This window comes from Xenopus laevis, chromosome 7S (genome assembly GCF_017654675.1).
Source record: "Xenopus laevis strain J_2021 chromosome 7S, Xenopus_laevis_v10.1, whole genome shotgun sequence".
Taxonomy (NCBI): domain Eukaryota; kingdom Metazoa; phylum Chordata; class Amphibia; order Anura; family Pipidae; genus Xenopus; species Xenopus laevis.
The window spans coordinates 10,408,592-10,429,740 of NC_054384.1; the positions used below are offsets into that span (position 1 = coordinate 10,408,592).

Here is a 21,149-nt window from a genome sequence, read left to right on the forward strand (position 1 = left end):
GTTTGGCCATTGTTTGTACTTCTTGTGTTTGGTCATACTTAGTACAGGGAAAGATTGTGACCGTCATCTGCAAGAGCAGCCTATTACCTGCAATAACTTCTAGCTACTGGATATATTGGGTGAGGGTTTCTAACTATACTGAAATAAAAAACGTTCTAAATACAATCAATTAAAAATTCTGTATTGTTTTTTAAATAATCAAGTTACTCTTCACTGTCCACCCTCTCTGCATCTGTTTCGCTTCATTCTGTCTTCATGCAGCAGTTGGGTGTTAGATTTTCAGTTATCATTAGATCCAATATATCTTATAGGGGAGGTTTCCTTTTCTAGCAGATGAATTAGAGCTCATTCAAATAACTGATTCCAGTACAAACAAAATCTAACAAAAAAACTGCCTATTGCACAAATTCTGCATGTAGAGAGACATGATGTCTGGTGATTTTAATAAAGTGAGCTTTAATACATCTTCTAGGCAAAAGGAGCCCCCCATAAGATATATTGGATTCGTTCGAAATCAGGCTCCCAACTCCTGCATAAAGAGAGAATGAAGAGGGACAGATGTTGAGAGAGGGACGGTGAAGTGTAATTTGAATATTTCAGAAACAGTTCAGAATTTTGAATTGATTATATTTAGAAAGCTTCTTATATCAGTATGATAAAGGTTACATTAAATGTTAATTTTCATGATTGTTCCCCTGTCATTTTGGGTACGCAGCTTTTTTTTTGGGCTGCAACTGTCAGCATGCCTTTACTCCTGATCATATGTTTATGAATTCTGGGAGCTGTAGCCAGTGTACAAAAGCCCTATACACTCCACAAAAATATATTGTTTTTGCTAAAGATTGGAGGAGATACAAGAATACACATGCAGGTGCCTTTTGTCTATATGTTTGCACTTGTGTCTGTCATAATTATTTTAATGTTAACAAGAAAGTTATAAAGCGCTGACCCAGATGAAGAGCCATTGCTTTCAGTGCTGCTGGATTTTACCTTCAAAATTCTTTTTATACGTTTGAGGTTTTTTGTTTGTATATTTTGTGTTTTGATGTCCTTTAATTTATTTATTAGTCGTGGCACAACATTAGTTCTTGGCATTATAGACCATGAAATCTCTCTGGGAGCAGGAACGACTATCTTTAAGGTGTAAATAAACATTTTTGTTTATCAAATAAACATTCGCCTTCCACTTCACTTTCCAGACCTGACTTGAGTATAAGGGGGTTCGTTATATGTTCTTGATTTGGTTTCATTTGTTTTAATAGAAGTCGGGATTCATCCAATCAGCTGAAAAATAAATCCTCCATAAGATTAGGCCAAATGCCTTGCTTGTATCTCATTGGCAGTTGGATTAGTGGGGAGTCGCCCCCCAATATGGTAACCGTGTGTGTATTTGCTTTGCTGTCGCAATGTGTATTGGAGGGAGAACAGCCATTTACAGGGCGATTGAGACATGAAGGCTTCCACCCTCCTCTTTGTCCTTCTGTCCGCTGAAATATTGGGAAGGGGTTTGTTACAGTGAGAGCTGTGAAGATGTGGAATTGTCTCCCTGAATCAGTGGTACAGGCTGATACATTAGATAGGTATAAGAAGGGGTTGGATGGTGTTTAGCAAGTGAGGGAATACAGGGTTATGGAAGATAGCTCATAGTACAAGTTGATCCAGGGACTGGTCCCATTGCCATTTTGGAGTCAGGAAAGAATTTTTCCTCCTCTTGGAGAGGCATCAGATGGGTTTTTTTGCCTTCCTCCGGATCAACTGGCAATTAGGCAGGTTAAAAAAAAGTTAAAAGGTTGAACTTGATGGACGTGTGTCTTTTTTTCAACCTAACTTACTATGTTACTATGTTCTGTCAACATCTGAGCTTTCCCTTTTAGCAGATGGGATTTTTTCTGCCTCTGTAGAGTCCAAATCCTCAAACTCAGAAACGGAATCAGGAGGAGGCATCCGCATCACAAGCACAACCCATCCTTTCTTCCTCCTCCAACTCCACTCTCTCCCCCCAAGAAAGGGGGCTAAACCTGTTGAAAGAGAGTAAGAAGGACCAACCTACAGGATTCCTGTCTTCGTAAGCCAAAGGTGGAAACTACTTGTTCCCTGATGAGGGCCACCCATTTCCCCACCCAAAGCTGGTTGGCCTAATCTCTTCCCAATGCCTCCCCTTAGAGATGTGCAGGAGGCGAGCCCCCATATTTATAGTAGGGATTCTGATTCGGCCAAATCCTTGTGCCTGGCTGAACTGAATCCTAATTTGCGTATGTAAATTAGGGTCGGGTAGGGAAATCATGTGACTTTTCGTCACAAAACAAGAATTTTTACCACTTTTTCCTTTCCTGCCCCTAATATGCAGATTCGGTTCGGTATTAGGCCGAATCTTTCACCAAGGATTCACAGATTCGGCCGAATCTTTCACCAAGAATTCACGGATTCAGCCGAATCCTAAATAGTGGATTCGGTGCAACCCTAATTTATAGACTGTGTTGTCATGTGAGGGGCAGGCTGCACAAGCACAAATCTATAAAGAGGAGAGCCTGAAAGCGGAGGTGGGGCAGCTTATGGTCGCAGGTGGAATTGGTGCATGGAAAATGTAATAAGTCGGAACGTTGGACCAGCACCATAGATTATTTTAGTGAAAACAATCTGTGATTTTGTTCCTGCGTATGGTGTGTCAGTGGAAAGTGGCCATTGGAGAACATGCACACCCCCAAGAAGAACTGATAAGTATGCTGCTTGTTTTCAAAGCATGGAAAATTTCAGCTTGCGGCCTGCAAAAGTTGTGTGGAGGTCAGACCTAACCTGTCTGACCCGCGGATGTTGGGCCGGCCCGTACATCAGTAACTCCTCTCCAGAATTGACAAAGGGCGCTGCCCGAAACATGTTGTGTACCTCTATCCCCAATAAAGAAGTTTTGCAGTCCAGTTGCTGCCTTTGATTTGTCCCACACCTCTACATATTTCTACAGATGGACCTAATTGGGATATCACGCACAGGATACCCCGTGGGAAAATCCGACTTAGAGATTTGGTGAGCTCCACTTGTACTATTAATTCCTCTCCAGAATTAAAATGGTTCAGCCAGCACCCCTAAAAGTATCCTAAACAGCGCTGCCAGCTGCAATAAGAAAACTGCCCCAAGTGAGAGTGGAAATGGTCAGCAGTTTGGAAATGGTGCTTCTTTCAGTACCTTCTTTAGACTCAGCCTGAAGAAAAATATCTTTCCAAGAAAGATTGTTCATTTCAATACACACTTGTAGAGCTGAATCATCATTTATACAGGTAGAAACAACACAATTTTTCCTGTATCTGACGATTCAGCACTAACAATGGCCGGTGTTCGGGTGCCTTCAAAGGCGGCCAATCAAAATTTTCCATCCAGTCCGATCGATGAGCCGACCGATATCCAAGTCTGCTGATATCAGTCGACTTGTCTCCCACCATACGCACCAAATACCAAATTTCATAGGATATTATCGGTTCATCTATGGCCACCTTTACCAAGGCATAATAATGGAGCATATTTGGATTGCTATCCACAATGTATTTGCCTTTTATCAGTGGTTTCTGGTTAGGATGGAGACTACCGTGTCAGCAACTATATCACCTACAACTCCTGTTACTCTCTGTAATTTAGCCAATGTGTCCCTCTCAGCAAGACAGAGTTTGGTAGAGGTGTGAATGGGCATGCCACCTACTAAGGTCTAATGTCCCCTAGCAACCAGGCCATGGTAGGAATGAGAGATAGAAGATGAATAGGAGTGGTCTGAATAGAAAGATAAGTGAGACAAAGTAGCAGCAACACTAAAGTTGTAGTCTCACAGAGCAATAGTTATGGTTGCCGGGGTCAGTGACCACCAACCTGGAAAGGCAAATAATTTAAAATGTTTTTGAAAAAATTAATAGCAATAGAAAGATGAGTAATAAGAAGTAGCAATAACAATACATTTGTAGCCTTACAGAGCATTTGTTCTAGATATGAGGGACAGCTAATGACTGTACATACTAAATCTCTCTAGTGTACCTCAAGATGGGCGTCCGGGAGAATACTGGAGAGCAAATAGTGGTGTGGAAATAAAGTCACAGAATGAAAGGTCCTATCCATGACATAACATCTTCACAGCTCTCACTGTAACAAACCCCTTCCAGATATTTAGGCAGAACCTCTTTTCTTCTAATCGGAATGGGTGACCTTGTGTCAGTTGGAAAGACCTACTGGTAAATAAAGCATTAGAGAGATTATTATATGATCCCCTTATATATTTATACATAGTTATCATATCACCCCTTAAGCGCCTCTTCTCCAGCGTGAACAACCCCAATTTGGCCAGTCTTTCCTCATAGCTAAGATTTTCCATTACATTTACCAGCTTAGTTGCTCTTCTCTGTACCTTCTCTAATACAATAATGTCCTGTTTGAGTGATGGAGACCAAAACTGTACGGCATATTCTAGATGGGGCCTTACAAGTGCTCTATACAATGGAAGAATGACCCCCTCCTCCTGTGAATCATTGCCCCTTTTAATACAGCTCAAGACCTTATTTGCCCTTGATGCTGCTGACTGGCATTGCTTGCTACAGCCAAGTTTATCATCTACAAGGAATCCAAGGTCCTTTTCCATAATGGATTTGCCTAGTGCAGTCCCATTAAGGGTGTAAGTGGCTTGGATATTTTTAAATTCCAGGTGCATGACTCACACAACCCAGGCCCAAGCCACGGGCTAGATTTTGAGAAGTGAAGAAACAAATCCTGTGTTGGCGACAGATCTACAAATATATATTTATTTAAAAAGTGGCTTCAGGGCTGGGGGAGGGGGGCCCCCATCAAGTGAGTCAGTGACATCCAACCTGCATCTTTCATTGATCTGCAACTCATGGAATCTCCAATGACATGGTGGGGGACATGACCACTGGGTACTGCAGTGAGGGGCCCAAGGATATAAAAGTGCAATTCTTGGGGGTTGATGAAGGTAGAAAGGCTTGCGCGGATTGTGGGTAGGGTTTTATTATAGTGGGTGTGGCTGGGGTGGATTAGGAACTGTGGCCCTTCACCCACAAGGCTGGGGTCCCCATTGTACTTTTTGGCAGAATCCCCCCTCCAACGTGACCAATGGTTTAATAATTTGTGGGGGAGGGCCTCCTTTTCAGGAAAAAAATACCGGCCTTCCAATATATTTATCTTTTTTCCCTGTTAATAGCATTGGGATCAACCATCATTTTTACCAGCCAGGCCGGTAAAATACCAGCCAGGTGGCAATCCTAATGGGGCCCCTTTGCAGAAGGTTGATAGTGCCAATTGGTCTCTTAGGGCTCCTCTCTTGCATTTGTGATTCACAGCCAGAACCAACCGAGGGTGCCTTTGAGCCCTGAAAGCTAATTGTTTGGGGTATTTGGAGCGCGCTTGTGCCCCCTCACCCCAGGGGGAAGAGCAAAAAGGGATATGTATTCTATTCTGGATTACAGAGGGCCAAGATGGAGTCCTCCTGCGGCTACTGCCGGCTGCCGCTAGCCGGCTTTCCATTTACTTTCCATTCAGCACTTCCTAGATGTCACTGCTCTCCCCATATTCCCCGTTCTCTTCACCATTTAATTGTGTAGCCAGTACATGGGGATGGACATCAGGTCCCCCATTCTGGTGCACAAACAAGATTCTGAGATGATACAAGACTTGTCTTGATAACAGTGTCCACAAAATGGCTCCTGCCTGCTTGTTATAATTATGACTTCCCAGACTGAAGGAAACAAGATTCAAATAACTCATACAGTGTAATTAAAGTTCATTTTGCTTGACTAATGTGATAAAATAGGAATTTGAATAGTTTTTCTGGGTGACGGGTCCCCTTTAAGGGAACATTGCGTAACAGACAAGCGCATATAATCCAGCAGACAAGTACCAGAACTATAGCCCTCAATTAATATGGCGCTCGGTACCTATTCCACAGTAGACATCAGTGTACCTTGGTTTGTTGCCCTTATCTAATATGGCGGGCTTAATGGAATAGTAAACTTCCCTGACTAAAGATGGCGCAGGACGCGGTCTCGGCTGGGCAGGAGGCGCGCTTGGCTGTCAGAGAGTGACGAGCTTGTGAGGAAGATGGCTTCCGCCGGTGGGGGTGCTCTGAGTATTTTGGAGTACTTTGGTGGGGAGGATGGAAACCGGTGCGGGTACTGTAAGAGCGAGGCTAGCAGCATGTCACACGGTAAGATCCTCGGCTCAGGATTGGCTGCTGGGTTATATGGCTTGTATTCTATAGACAGGCAAATGCCCACAGTCCCCAGTCTCACTGGCTCTGCTATCCCTATGGAGTGGGAGCAGATAAATATACAAAACTATAACTATATCCTAATATTGGCCAAAGGATATAGACTTAATAATAATAATTATAATAATGTTCCATTTCCCCAGGGATGTCCACCCTGGAGCCCTCCAGTTACCACAACTCCCCATGTGCCGCTGCCAAGTGAAGGATGCTGGGAGTAGGAACATACCAATGGCAGGGGGGGGGGCTGCTGTAATATTGATAACACCTCAGGGTCCCCCTCTCCTCTAGCTGCAGCCCTGACCGTTGGAGATGGCGACTTTTCTGAATTCCAAAATTGATTTAAGCAGGATATATTCAAAGCCGGTAATTGGTGCGCTAAATAAATTGGAGTGCCCACAACTAAACTGAGAACGTATATGTGTGTATATATATATATATATATATATATATATATATATATATATATATATATATATATATATATATATATATAGAAAATGGGACAAAATGTCAATGTAACAAACCACAATTTAACTCTATGAATGAGATTAAAAGGCAATAATTATTTACCACCATGCCGGGTGTCAATTAAAAACATTTTAAAACGAGCAGCGCTGCATTGAAAATGAGGGATCCCTCTCCACTAGGTATTTGCTTGCTCAGTGATTCAAATGAATCGCACGTGACGGGTGCATGCAATAAAGTGATCCAAAAAGAAGAAAAACAAGACTTGAGATAGATGCCTCATGAGAGCCACTGCTGATGGCCTGATGCATTTGTGCACAATCAATGAACGAGCGTGCATGTAAAAAGAGGAAAAATTGTTAAAATCCAGATATTGAGGAGGGCACTGTTCCAAACAGTGTCAGACTGGCCCACTGGGATACCAGTGCTTGCAAGTGAAATAACTAAACCATGGTTAGGGAATACTGTATCCCCTTATTTGAAACAGAGACATGGACCAGTGAACATCTATCGGGAGCTCCACTGAAGGGGCTATTTTTAAAGATAATATTAATTTGTAGCACATATTATTCATAATTGCCTACAAAATTAGGCTTTTTCCTTTCATCCTATGCCTCCTTTAAAGAGCACCTGCCTAAGAAAGAATTCCAAGTCCTATTTTATCAAACAAAATGAACTTTACTTACACTATAAGAATGACAAGTGCCTTGGTCAATTACTCTTATACACCTGGTTAGGAGAGCGTCAGAATTTCAGCTCTGCAGGTTTGGTCTGATCTATGAAGCCAGGCAGCGGCTGACTGTCGCATTCACCTTCATTTATGTGCTGCTACATGGAAAACTGATCCTCGGCTGCGTCTCCTGCAATTTACACTGTCGCAGGCACCAGCTGGAAAGAAGCAGGCAAGGCATTGTGGGCAATGGAGTGTTGGTTGGAAGGGAGGTCACTTTTGTTAAAATTTCTCAAGAGTCAGAATATACCTATTTAGGTGTGATGAGCATCATTTCAGCAAATACAGCAAATTAGGGTTATAGCCTGCTGTGCCTGGGTTATGCCTTCATAAGTTCAATATTTGTAAATTAGAAAAAATTTGAGAAAATGCCCTATGTAAAGGGGTTGTTCACCTTTGAGTTAACTTTTAGTATCACGTAAACTAGAGTGTGATATTCTGAGAAAATTTGCAATTGGTTTTCATTTTTTATTAGTTGTGGTTTTTGAGTTATTTTGCTTTTTATTCAGCAGCACTCCAGTTTGTAATTTCAGCAATCTGGTTGCCAGGGTCCAAATTACCCCAGCAACCATACACTAGTTGGAATAAGAGACTGGAATATGAAAAGGAGAGGCCTGAAGAGAAAGATGAGTGATAAAAAGTAGCAATAAAGATAAATTTGAAGACTTACAGATCATTTGTTTTTAGATGGGGTCAGTGACCCCCTTTTAAAAGCTGGACAGAGTCAGAAGAAGAAGGCAAATAATTAAAAAACTAAAAAATAAGTAACTAAGACCAGTTGAAAATTTGTTAAGAATTAGCCATTCTATAACATACTTAAAGTTAACTTAAAGGTGAATCACCTCTTTAAAAATGTCATATGGTTTTGCTTTAAAGGACGCTTCACCTTAGAATTTGACCATGACACTTTGCAGCTGTCAGGTTTTTGTATCGAGTTGCTAAGGCTTAACCTTAGCAACCAGGCAGCAGGTGGCAAGTCAGAATGAAAGGAAAAGTAGAGAGTGAATACAAAAAAAAAAAAAAAGAATACATTTACTGTATTGCCTTGCAGTCAATCTGTTTATTGGTTTCCGGGTTTTTTCCTGACAATCAGCAAATTTAGTTGCTGGCCAGAAAGAAGCAGAATAAGGTAGCCATAAAAATAGGGATTAATGAATCCATAAAAAATGAAGAATGAGTAGAATAAGGCCCATCTATCTATCTATCTATCTATCTATCTATCTATCTATCTATCTATAATCTCTCTATATCATCTCTCTCTCTCTCTCTCTCTCTCTCTCTCTCTCTTTCTCTCTCTCTCTATATATATATATATATATATATATATATATAGATAGATAGATAGATAGATAGATATACACACACACACTAAAGGTTTATTTAGTTGTTGTAGTATAATCGTAATACGTCTCTATGTAACTACATTTTGCCCTCTTCCCAGGAATGTGGGCCCATACCCTGACTGTTCAAGACTACCAGGACCTCATAGACAGAGGATGGAGACGGTAAGACGAGGGGGTGGCGTAGCTGGAAAGGCTCCGAAATCCATCATTTTGCTTCTTTTTGTTGTGTATTGATTCCGCCCTCTGTTTCCTGCATTGTTATATGTGTCTCTCTTATCAGTAGCTCATCTCTTTATAAACCCTAATACAGCCTCTTCCCGACCTTCCCATTTCCTGCCATGAAAAGTCATATTTTGTGCTTAAATATACAGCTATTCTTTTCCTTGCAGCTGCTCGGCGTGTCTATTCCTGCACATGGTTCCCTTTATGCAAGTGTGGGCAGTCTCTTGGTACAAACACGTCTGCCAGTGGCCAGCCAGATGGCCCTCTCATCACGAATTATCTAGCCATCATCTATGTGACGCAATGGCAAAATATGCACCAGCACAGATAATGATATATTGGTCTGCAGTATACATCCTGAGAGTTCAATTTTACCCTCACCTCCTGAGCTGCTAAAAGCTACAGCAACCAAACACCTGTAAAGGAACCATTGTGCCATGTTCTGATGTTGAGGGGAAAAGCAATCTGCTCTATCCCTATTTGTTCTCATTCTCTCTCTCTTTCATTCTGTTTCTGCTCTTTAATTGAACTTTCATGCTTGCAGTGAATGTAACTGTGCAAATAACTTTCTATTGCTTTCCTTAATTTCCATTTATTTTTTCATTTAAAGCAGAAAGAAAGCTATAGATTAGCCACAGTAGTGCAAGCTATAAGACTATGTTTTTTCTGCTGAATGCTTTACCATACCTGAGTAAAAAGCTCTAGCAGCTCTCTGTTAAGAATAGCAGCTACCATATTAGCTTGGTGTGACATCACTTCCTGCCTGAGTCTCTCCCTGCTCACTTATAGCTCTGGGCTCAGATTACAGCAGAGAAGGGGGGGGGAGAGAAGCAAACTGAGCATGCTCAAGCCCGGCACAACAAGGTTTAAGCTGAAGGCAGGAAGTCTGATGCAGAAGCCCATGAGTACACAATCGAAGGAAAGAAATGCTGTGTTTCTTTTAATAGAGGACTCAGAGCAGCATTACTTTGAGAATTTACTGGTGTATTTATGTATATAGACCTTTCTGATAAAGCTTACTTAATTTTAGCTTTTCCTTTTAAGGTCAGACATTCTGTCATGATTTTATGGAGTAGTTTTGATTCCTAAATTAAACTGTTTACACTGTAAATAATTAGCTCTACCATGTAAAATTTCATTCCTAATCCAAAAGGTGTCTTATTTTATTGGTGTGTGGGTGCATCTCAGGTAATGTTGCCTGTGCTTTCTGAAAGAGACATATTGTCAGTTTCCCAGGTGCCTCCAGTCATGTGAAATTCCGTGTATGTTAGCGTGTGGTCAAAATGCCAATAAAGTGCATTCTGCTGGGATTATAATAATTCTTATTTTGTCTCATTTTAGGAGTGGAAAGTATGTGTATAAACCTCTTATGAACCAGACTTGCTGCCCCCAGTATACTATCAGGTAAACAACAGCTACTGCTGGCAATCGTTATGCTTATTATTATTATCTTGTCTTACACGATTCTATTTAACTACTGATGTTTGTTAAAAAAATGTCTGCAGGTTAGCAATATGGCTGTTCTTTTTAGCAGCTCTATGCACACTTCACTTAAAACCAACGAATATCGAGAGCTACAGTGGTAGAACCATTTCTTTTCTTAGTATTTTAGTATTTTATTTGTTTTCATTTATAGAACTCCAGCCTAACACTTATAAAACGACATTAACATTTATATAACTTTGCTTGTAGGTTGTCCGCCTCAAATTTCCAGCCCACCAAGTCCCACAAGAAGGTGCTTAAGAAAGTGTTGAAATACCTCCATGATGGGGAAGTGTCTCATTCCAAGGATGAAGGTGAGAGAGCCTAGTATGCTACTACCCACACTAGGAGGGAGCTCTTGGCTTTGGTGGGGCAACATGTATTGAAAATAGTCCTGACCCAAAAATGCCAAAATGACTATTATTACAGATGTTCCTTTTTCAATTAAAGTACATTTTCTGTTTCCAGGGTTTCTCTAGAAGCAACTCTTGTAAAGCTGGATGAAATTGGGCGAAAAACGCTTGTGAAACTGCTTTCAAACATTTTTTTTCTGGTTTATTTCTCAGGCACTTCAGGAGAACCGATGGATTCCCAGGCAGAGAGTCCTGTTTCCTGTAATGTTTCCATTCCGGACAAGTCTGAGATCCCAGAGGAGGAGCTGAAGCCCCTGAATATAGAACAAGAGGAAACAGTGGAAGATGGAGAGTCTGACAAGCAGGAGGCAACTCGTGCCAGCAGCCTGTGTGATAGGCAGGAACACTGCATTCAGAATACTGAAGTGGAGACACACAGCCATTCAAACCCCAAGCCAGGTATGTGAGCAGCATGGTCAAATAGGAAACCAACTAATTATATTAATTTATCATGCCACTAGAGCCTTGGGCCTAGTTTCTCATAAGGTGGCCATAGACGCACAGAAAATATCGTACAAAACAAATTGTCGTATGATATTCGCTGCGTGTATGGTGCGAAAAGAGCCGACCGATATCGGCAGAAGACTTGGATATCGGTCAGCTCATCGATCGGGCTGGATGGAAAATTTTGGTTTTCCTTTGAAGGAACCCAAACATTGGCCATTGTTAGTTCTGAATTGTCCGATACAGGTAGAATTCTATTGTTTCTATCTGTATATCTGACGATCCGCCTCTACACAACGAATGATCTTACTTGGAAAGATCTTTTCCAAGAAAAGATCATAATTGTTATGCCTATGGCCACCTTTAGTGTGCAGTTTACAAAACAGAAAATGACACGGGAAAAACTATTTAGTCTTTTTTAACTTTCTCCTGCCGATCCCCACACAGTCTCTCGGCTGTATCCAAAAGTGGATCAGAGCCTATGGCAACGAAGAAAAGAAAAATAGGAAACCAAAAATAGTGCAGTATGTCTGGTTATTTAGAAGGCACCAGGTGTTTGGAAATCTCTTTGTAAGGAGTACTTTCCCTTTAAATCTTCCACTGCTGTTAATAGCATGCAAAATAAGGATCCCTTTATACCCAATTAGTTGTATCCACCGTGTGGTTAAATTGCCTACTTACAAACCAAAATAAAGGTATATTGCCCATAATGCTAGTCAATCCTTCCTCTCCTTTTGGTTCTCTGTGACATCAGTTGTTTAATTCCAGTATATTCCCATGGTGCATTGTGTGTAGCCATGGGGCAGCCATTCAAGCACAGGATATACAGTAGATAACAGATAAGTACTACTATAGTTTATATAAACAAGCTGCTGTGTAGCCATGGGGGCAGCCATTCAAGCACAGGATACACAGTAGATAACACATAAGTTCTGAAGAATCCCATTGTATACTACAGAGTTTATCTGTTATCTGCTGTGTATCCTGTGCCTTTTCTCTTTTTTTAAGCTTTGAATGGCTGCCCCCATGGCTACACAGCAGCTTGTTTTCCTTTAAACATGTTACTATCTGATGCACCTTAAAGGGGAACTATCGTGAAAATTTAAATTTAATATATGCTTCAGCATACCGAAATAAGAAACTTTCTTAATACAGTCAATTAAAAATTCTTTACTGTTTCTGAAATAATCAAGTTTATGTTCACTATTCCTCTCTCAGCATCTGTTTCTCTTCATTCTGTCTTCATGCAGCAGTTGGGTGTCAGATATTGATTGACAGTTAGATCCAATATATCTTATAGGGGGGCTCCTTTTGCCTAGAAGATGTATTAGAACTCACTCTATTAAAATCACCAGACATCATGTCTCTCTACATGCAGGATTTGTGCAAAAGGCAGTAATTTTGTTTGTACCGAAATCCGTTATTTGAACAAGCTCTCATTTATCTGCTAGGAAGGGAAGCCCTCCCCTATAAGATATATTGGATCTAACTGTCAATGAATATCTGACACCCAACTGCTGCATGAAGACAGAATGAAGAGAAACAGATGCTGAGAGAGGAATAGTGAACATAAACTTGATTATTTAAAAAACAGTAAATAATCTTTAATTGATTGTATTTAGAAAGTTTCTTATTTCAGTATGATGAAGCTTATATTAAATTTTCATTTTCCTGATAGTTCCCCTTTAGATAGATCCAGGGTGAGCATAGTGTTGTTGGAGCAGGACCACATTTGTTTTCCTCCCACTGTGTCAGAACCATCCTGCTCCAACAACACTATGCTCACCCTGGATCTATCTAAAGGGGAACTATCAGGAAAATGAAAATTTAATATAAGCACACATTTTATTTTACTGTAAAGGGCACTGGTGCTGTATATTATATATTTTTTCCGTATAACTGCAAATAGGACAAGGTGTGGACGTCACCAAGCCACCCTGTCGAAAAGCAAAGGATATTCGTAAGGAGCGTCGCATGCAAAAACATCCTTCCACAAACCCAGCCTGTAAAGCAAAAGGCAAATGCAGCAAGTCTGTAGAGGAGTTTATCTCACCTCCAGAGAATGCCGCTCACCACTTGGAGGTATGCATTTTACCTGCTTCATTTTGCTTGCCGCCTTTCAGTGTCCACTTTGCAGATTCTCTCTGCGGGCCTGCACTTTTGTTCAACGTAAGCACAATAAAATCTGTATTTTCCTGCTTTTTTTTTTTTTAACCTGTGCTCCCCTTTTCCTTAGATCAGCAGAGTTTGTTTAAATAGAAATAATGATCTCAGCCAGGGCCGGCCTTAGGCCTATTGGACCAATTGGGCCTAATAGGGCCCCGCACCTCTGGGGGCCCCGCACCACAGGGCAGCACAGATAATATTTCCCTCAGCACATGATGCTGCCTGGCCTGCCCCCAACTTTGAGAGTCCAGCCCATCCCCAAATCCATAGGTCCAGCCCACCCCCAACTCTGATAAGCCAGTCTATCCCCCAACTCCATAGGTCTAGCCTGCCCCCAACTCTCATGGGCCCAGCTTTCCTCCAACCTTGATAGGCCCTGCCTGCCCCCAATCCAACCAAGCCTGCTCCCAAGCTGAATCGGCCCAGCCTGCCCCAAACTAATTGGCCCAGTCCACTCTCCTATTTCCTCCTTCTCTCTCTTACCCTGTGTGCCCCTATTATGTGCCCCTATTATGTGCCCCTATTTCATCCCTCTCACTCTCTTACCTTGTCTACCCCTTTCCTTTATATTTTGTGCCTGTATGCCCTTTTTTTCCTAAATACTTGGTGTGTCAGTAGCCAGCAACACTTTGTCTAGGGGCCCCGCCAACATGGTCCCAATTGGGCCCCACATTTGATAGGATCAGCCCTGATCTCAGCCTACACTACCTTCTCATAGGTGTTGCCTTTTTTAATCTTACTGAAAAGGAAGAGCTGTGGACTTGTTTTTAATGAACTAGTTTTTCCTCCTTCCACAGCTGTTCAAAAAAACTCACAGGAAATTGGAACGTGAATATGGTTTTTAAATGACAGCAAAACATAAGGGTAGAACTGTGCGAGCGGTTTTCGTCAGGTCACGCCCTCCGACAAAACACACGTGTCCAGATATAATTGGACTGAATGAAAAGTTGGAGGTAACAACTACATGGTCCGACTGTCGGATGAAGATGCTGCTTTCTGCCTCCACATCCGACAGTCGCGTCACATCGGATGTAATGTAGTTTTTACCTGCGACTTTTCATTCAGTCCAATTAGAATCTTGACGCTTGCGTCTCCATCCGACTTGTCGCATGCGTTTTGTCGCCGGGCATCCGTCGGACGATAAACACTCGGGGAGTTCTACCCTAACAGATATTTCTTAATTAAAAACGACAGACTAAAGGTCAGGTTTATCAAAGGTCGAATTTCAAAGTTATGTGAATTATTTTAACTGTAATAAATTCGAATGTACTCACAACTGAAATGGGAGGTTATTTATAAAAAAAACAAAAACTTGATAGTCTGATATTTGATCGAAACGAACGACCTGAAAATTCTAATCGAATTTGAATCGAGTTTTCCTACGGAAAACAAACTAGAATGTCAGGAAGGCAATTAACACCTTCAAATGGTTCAACGGACCTCTGCCATTGATTTGTAAATGAACTTGGTAGGTTTTAGGTGGCGAATATTCAAATTGGAACTGTTTCCAGGGTCAAAGTGTGTGATAAATCTCACTAATTCAAATTCGAGTTGGTGATTTAAAATATGAATTTGTGAGTTTTGACCAAAAAAAAAATTTGAGAATTCAAATTTGAATTTACTATTCTAACCTTTATAAATCTGCCCCTAAAAGTATGTTGAAGGGGTTGTTCACCCTTTAGGTAACTGTTAGTATGATGTAGAGCAGGGGTCCCCAACTTTTTTTTACCCAATAGCCACGTTCAAATTTAAAAAGAGTTGGGGAGCAACACAAGCATGAAAAAGACCATTGGGGTGCCAACTAAGGGCTGTGATTGGCTATTTGGTAGTCCCTATGTGGACTGGCAGCCCATAAGAGGTTCTTCTTGGCACTATACTTAGTTTTTATGTAATTACAATTTGCTTTCAAGCCTGGAATTCAAAAATAAGCACCTGCTTTGAGGTTGCTGAGAGCAACATCCAAGGGGAGCTACTGTTTGGGGACAACTGATGTAGAGAGTCATATTCTGGGACTATTTGCAATTGGTTTTCGTTTTTTTTATTATTTGCGGCTTTTGAGTTATTTAGCTTTTTATTCAGCAGCTCTCCAGTTTGCAATTTCAGCAATCTGGTTGCTAGGGTGCACATTACCCTAACAACCATGCATTGATTTGAATAAGAGACTGGAATATGAATAGGAGAGGGACTGAATAGAAAGATGAGTAATAAAAAGTAGCAATAACTATACATTTGTAGCCTTACAGAGCAGCTGTTTTTTAGGTGGGGTCAATGACCCTTATTTGAAAGCTGGAAAGAGTCAGAAGAAGAAAAAGGCAAATAATTCAGAAACTATAAAAAAAAAAAAAAAAAAAAATGAAGGCCAATTGAAAAGTTGCTTAGAATTATCCATTCTATAACATTCTTATACTTAACTTAAATGTGAACCAGCCCTTTAAGCACAAGCCCTGCTCATGGAGCTCATATGAAACTAGGAGAGTTGATCGCGCTGTTATTTTACGTGTGTACTTTTCCACCAGGGGGCGATATGAGACTGTCGATTTTGCACTGTCAATTCTGCATGAATCAATTCTGTCCCTTTTCGGCGGCTGCAGTGTCTGTGCTGTTAATGTTGCAACATGATTTTCTGTGTTTTCTTTATACTGAATGTTGCAACCTGTGGAGATGGAAAAGCTGACGACTGCCAGTCCTGTGTGATCTTTAGTCACATACTGAAGCCGTGTTGCTTCTGTGGACCTTCAAGTGTAGCAGGGGCCCTGTCTCTTTGTTGTCACTTTAAAGAAGAAATTGTAGATTTGTTGCTTGAACCATCACCAAACACAAACATTAAAGTGAGCTGATCTCTGGCATTTCTCACATTAACAACTTCTATCTTCTTCTCATGTTTTTCTCTGATCCAATTCACCCCCCATCCTTTTTCCTCAAACGTATTCCATGTTAAAAGGGGAAGTATGCCAAGATAGTATCAGGGTTTGCCAACTTGTGGCCCTGTAAAATAAAAAAGGCTGCTGGGATAGTTGGAATATTAGTTCAGCCTTTTATAGGTTACGAATCCTTCCTCTGTTATTAAAGTGAAAATGTAAGAAATGGATTTTGGAAGTTGGACGTCCCTCTGCTTTCCAGACAATCTGTGCACTAGTGATGGTGCAATGATATAGCAATGCCTGACGCAGACATCTCTGGAGGGGGCACAAGTATATACTGTAAATAACAGCAGCAATACATTATTGCCATTGTAAGGGGGGTTGGGACGGGCTGAAACACCACCCGCAGGGGGCAATTGGGGGGGGGTGTATATATATATATATATATATATATATATATATATATATGTATGTATGTATGTATGTATATATATATATATATATATATATATATATATATATATATATATATATATATATATATATATATATATATATATATATATATATATATATATGCCCAACTGAAGGGGTAGGGTATATTTTTCCTTTTATATTTTCCATTTTGGGTTTATGCAGTAGCTAGGAATTGTATAGGGCTGACACTTTCCACCCACCCTCTTCACCATGTCAGTAAGTGTTTCTGCCACCTTAAAGGAGAACTGAACCCTCTCAATAATAAAAACCCCTACCTACTACCCTACTTAGTCCCCCCTCCCTGCTCCCCCCCCCCTCGCATAGGTGATTACCCTTGAAAGTGCCCCATATTCATTACTCACATATAGGTGCAGAGTAAACGTAGCGGAGCTCATGGGCGCCATCTTCCAGCTCTTCGGTATTCTTCGGGTCCTCTTACTTCCCTTTAGCAATTTCTGGGCACTTTTGGTGCATGCGCAGTTGCTATGAACCGGAAGACTGCTCCAAACGCGCATGCGCCAATACAGTGTTCACATCCTGAAGAGCCGGAAGATGGCGCCTATGAGCTCCACTGCGCTTACTCTGCACCTCTACGTGAGTAATGAATTAGCGGCACTTTCAGGGGTAATCACCTATGTGGGGGAAGGTAGGGAGCAGCGGCTATGTAGGGTAGTGGTTTTTATTATTGGGGTAGTTTAGTTCCCCTTTAATTACAGGAACTGTTGTATTGTTAGACACACCGCTGAATTGATTGCCACCATCATTAGGACTGTTATTGTATCTCCACCACTGGTAGACTGACAACAGCACGAGACTCTTGGAACAAACAGGAAATTGATGTTTTGTATAATTGGTCATTTCCAATTGATAAGCTTTTCATTATCCGCTCAGATTCTTCTGGCCTTGTGCAAGTCACTTAATTTCCTTTCGCCTCAAACCCCAAGACTTTATTATTTGCTGTATTCTGCTGTATTCTGGATAGACGTCCAGTGCCTACCTAGGTCTCCCAGGGCCCACCAGAGAACCTAAAACCTCTGGCCCTCACTCACAAAAATTACATTTTGTGTAGATTTGTATTTTTTGTGCCAGATTATATAGATTGTCACAAAATCCAGGGATTAAAGACGTAAATCTTAACTAAAGAAGTAGGGCAGAAATGTTGTACATTATCTTTTGTGCTTCTGTACCAGCCCAAGGCAACCACAGCCCTTTAGGGTAAGGGCACACGGGCAGATTTGGAGGAATTAGTCGCCCAGGCGACAAAACGCCTCTTCTTCGGGGCGACAATCTCCCCGAACAGCCTTCCCGCCGGCTATAATGAAAAATGCTGCTATTGACCAATTATCCAATTCTGCCCGCCTGTCCATTTGCGGCCATGCCACGCGCTTCTCCTGCCTACTCCTAGTTCCAGACCTGACTGAATCATTTCCATCGGTAGTGTGATTATACCAGTCACTTAGTTTAGGAGTGCAAAATAGGATGTTGGGAAATAAAAACCTAGGTGTACTTAGTGACCAAACACCAATCTACATATATCCAGCTAAAAGAGACACATCTTGCTTGTAATTTCTTCAGGTCATGGGCATTCTAGAATCTGCAATCAGCCCAAAACAACTTATAACTTCTTCAAAAAATTTGCTGAACTCCATCTGCAGATTGTTCCTCAACACAACTCAAAGCTTCTGTAGAAAGGTCATGAACTGCATCTGTAGCTTTTGCTCAGCATAACTCAAAGCATCTCTAGGGAAGGTGCTGAACTTCATCTGCAGATTGCTACTCAAAACAACTCAAAGCTTCTGTAATGAAGATGCTGAACTCCATCTGCAGATTTCTGCTCAAAACAACTCAAAGCTTCTGTAAGGAAGGTGCTGGACTCCATCTGCAGATTGCTGTGGAACACAACTTAGAACTTCTGTAGGGAAGGTGCTGAACTCCATTTGCAGATTGCTGCTCAAAACAACTTAAAGTTTCTATAATGAAGGTGCTGAACTTTATCTGCAGATGGCTGCTCAAAACAACTCAAAGCTTCTGTAAGGAAGTTGCTTGCTGCTACAAACTACTCAAAGCTTCTGTAATGAAGTGCTGAACTCCATCTGCAGATTGCTGCTCAAAACTACTCAAAGCTTCTGTAAGGAAGGTGCTTGCTGCTACAAACTACTCAAAGCTTCTGTAATGAAGGTGCTGAACTCCATCTGCAGATTGCTGCTCAAAGCTTCTGTAAGGAAGGTGCTGAACTCCATCTGCAGATTGCTGCTCTGAACAACTCAAAGCTTCTGTGAGGAAGGTGCTGAACTCCATCTGCAGATTGCTGTGCAACACAACTTAAAACTTCTGTAGGGAAGGTGCTGAACTCCATTTGCAGATTACCACTCAACACAACTTGAGGCTTTTGTAGGGAAGTTGCTGAACTCCATCTTCAGATTGCAGCTCAACTCAGCTAAAGCTGAACTCCCGAACCTATGCAAGGGCGAAACAATCCTTAAAGGAACAGTAACACCAAAAAATTTGTGTTTTAAAGTAATGAAAATCTCATGTAATGTTGCCCTGCACTGGTAAAACTGATGTTTTTGCTTCAGAAACACTACTATAGTTCATATAAACAAGCTGCTGTGGAGCAATGGCGGAAATTGAAAAACGGCTATATGGCACAGGTTACCTAATGAATAACAGATAAAACCATTAGACAGACAGAGCTTATCTGCTGTGTAACCTGAGCCTTTTCTCCTTTGAATGGCTGCCCCCATTGCTACACAGCAGCTTATTTATATAAACAGTAGTAGTGTTTCTGAAGCAAACACAGCAGTTTTACCAGTGCAGGGCAACACTGCATTATATTTTTATTACGTTAAAACACTTATTTTTTACCGTTACTGTTCCTTTAATGCTCATCACTGCACAATTCTGATTGTTGTCTGTACTTTATGTGGATAAACAGCTTTGACCATGTTAAACTGTATTGCTGGAGAGCAAGCAAGTTGTGTTCATATTATAGGCTGTGGCCAAATCCTGCAGATTAATTTTCAACATTATATTAACGTCTGTCCATGGAATGTGCTTTTTTTTCCCTAAAAGTAAAGTGCTGTTCAGGGAGCTGCCCCTCTGAAAGGTCATTTAGTGGTAGGGAAAACATCCTTGAGTGGTTAATGCTTCTCATTGTGTAGCTGCCGTGGTGTGTGTGTGTGCGGTGACTGATCTGTACGTTCCAGGGGTCAATGTTTATGCTGTTAAATTTATGAAGTGACAGGGAGCACAATGACTAGCTTTCTATCAGCCGGACCGTAGGAGGGTTGCATTTGCAAGTTATTTTTTATAGTTTGATGTGTAGTTATTCATTGATTGTGCTTTATAAAACATCAGTTATGGATTTCTGTCATATAAAAGGGAGCATTGTGGCCATAACTGGGTTTCAGTCTGGCGTTCCCTCTTCTGTTATCTTTGTCTGGGATATAAACATGGATTACACGGCAGAGATGGAACCCTGAATACAGGCTTTCTTCAATGCACCTGGTCCTCTGGGGTCTGTTGGCTAAACGCTAACCATTATTATCGACTCTTAAGATCACCGGATGGAGGCTGTTAATGTATAACTTCCCAGTCTCTTTAACCCTTACCCCAGAGGGGGCCGAACAAAAGAATACTGCAAGCATCCGTAATATAAAATCTTTATAACACTAAAATTGCTTTTAAAGCTCAGTGAATAGAAGGTCACAGTGCTGTGATGTTCTAATGTCTCAGGGAGAGCTTCTGCCTGTCCATATCCCATTATCATTATCCAGCTTAAAAGGTCTCTATACCCGCACATATTCAGAAGATTCAAAAGGAACAACTTCTCTCAGGACAGGGTGTGAGTAAATAGTTATAAGTATATAAGGCACAGAACTTCTAATTCAGCGTAGTGCTTAGTCGGACCTGTTGTTACTCCTCCAGAGACAGTGTTAGGGATGAATTACCAGAACAACAAGCAAGACCATGTGGGTATCTCCTTTGCTTTTATTTAGCCATGACCCCTACATTGTCTCGCCTTGTTGTGGTGGTCATGTCTCTCCGGACGTAAGGATACCCAAAAAGTTTTTCCGGTTTTTAAGAGTACGAGGCATTTAATGGAGACAGATTTATGGCATCTCTGTCTAAGCTACGAGACAACCTAGGGCAGAGGTGCCCAAAAAGTAGATCGGGATCTACCAGTAGACCTTTAGCTGGTGATCAGTTACTCAAGACTCTGTCAACAAACAGCTTGACTAAATCACCCTCCTATTTCATGCTTTTCATACAGATATTTATTATGTTATGGTT

The 21,149-nt window shown here is 41.2% G+C and overlaps 1 protein-coding gene across 1 annotated transcript in view; it reads left to right on the forward strand.

The window, feature by feature from the left end:
* Positions 1–6,005: 6,005 nt before the first annotated feature.
* The window catches only part of ate1.S (arginyltransferase 1 S homeolog), a gene marked incomplete in the record, with an annotated part of 61,964 nt that continues 46,820 nt past the window's right edge, over positions 6,006–21,149 (forward strand). The window contains 6 exon segments of the mRNA NM_001091649.1: positions 6,006–6,190; positions 8,890–8,953; positions 10,355–10,417; positions 10,706–10,809; positions 11,062–11,307; positions 13,262–13,434. Coding sequence (NP_001085118.1) covers positions 6,085–6,190; positions 8,890–8,953; positions 10,355–10,417; positions 10,706–10,809; positions 11,062–11,307; positions 13,262–13,434 — 756 coding nt within the window.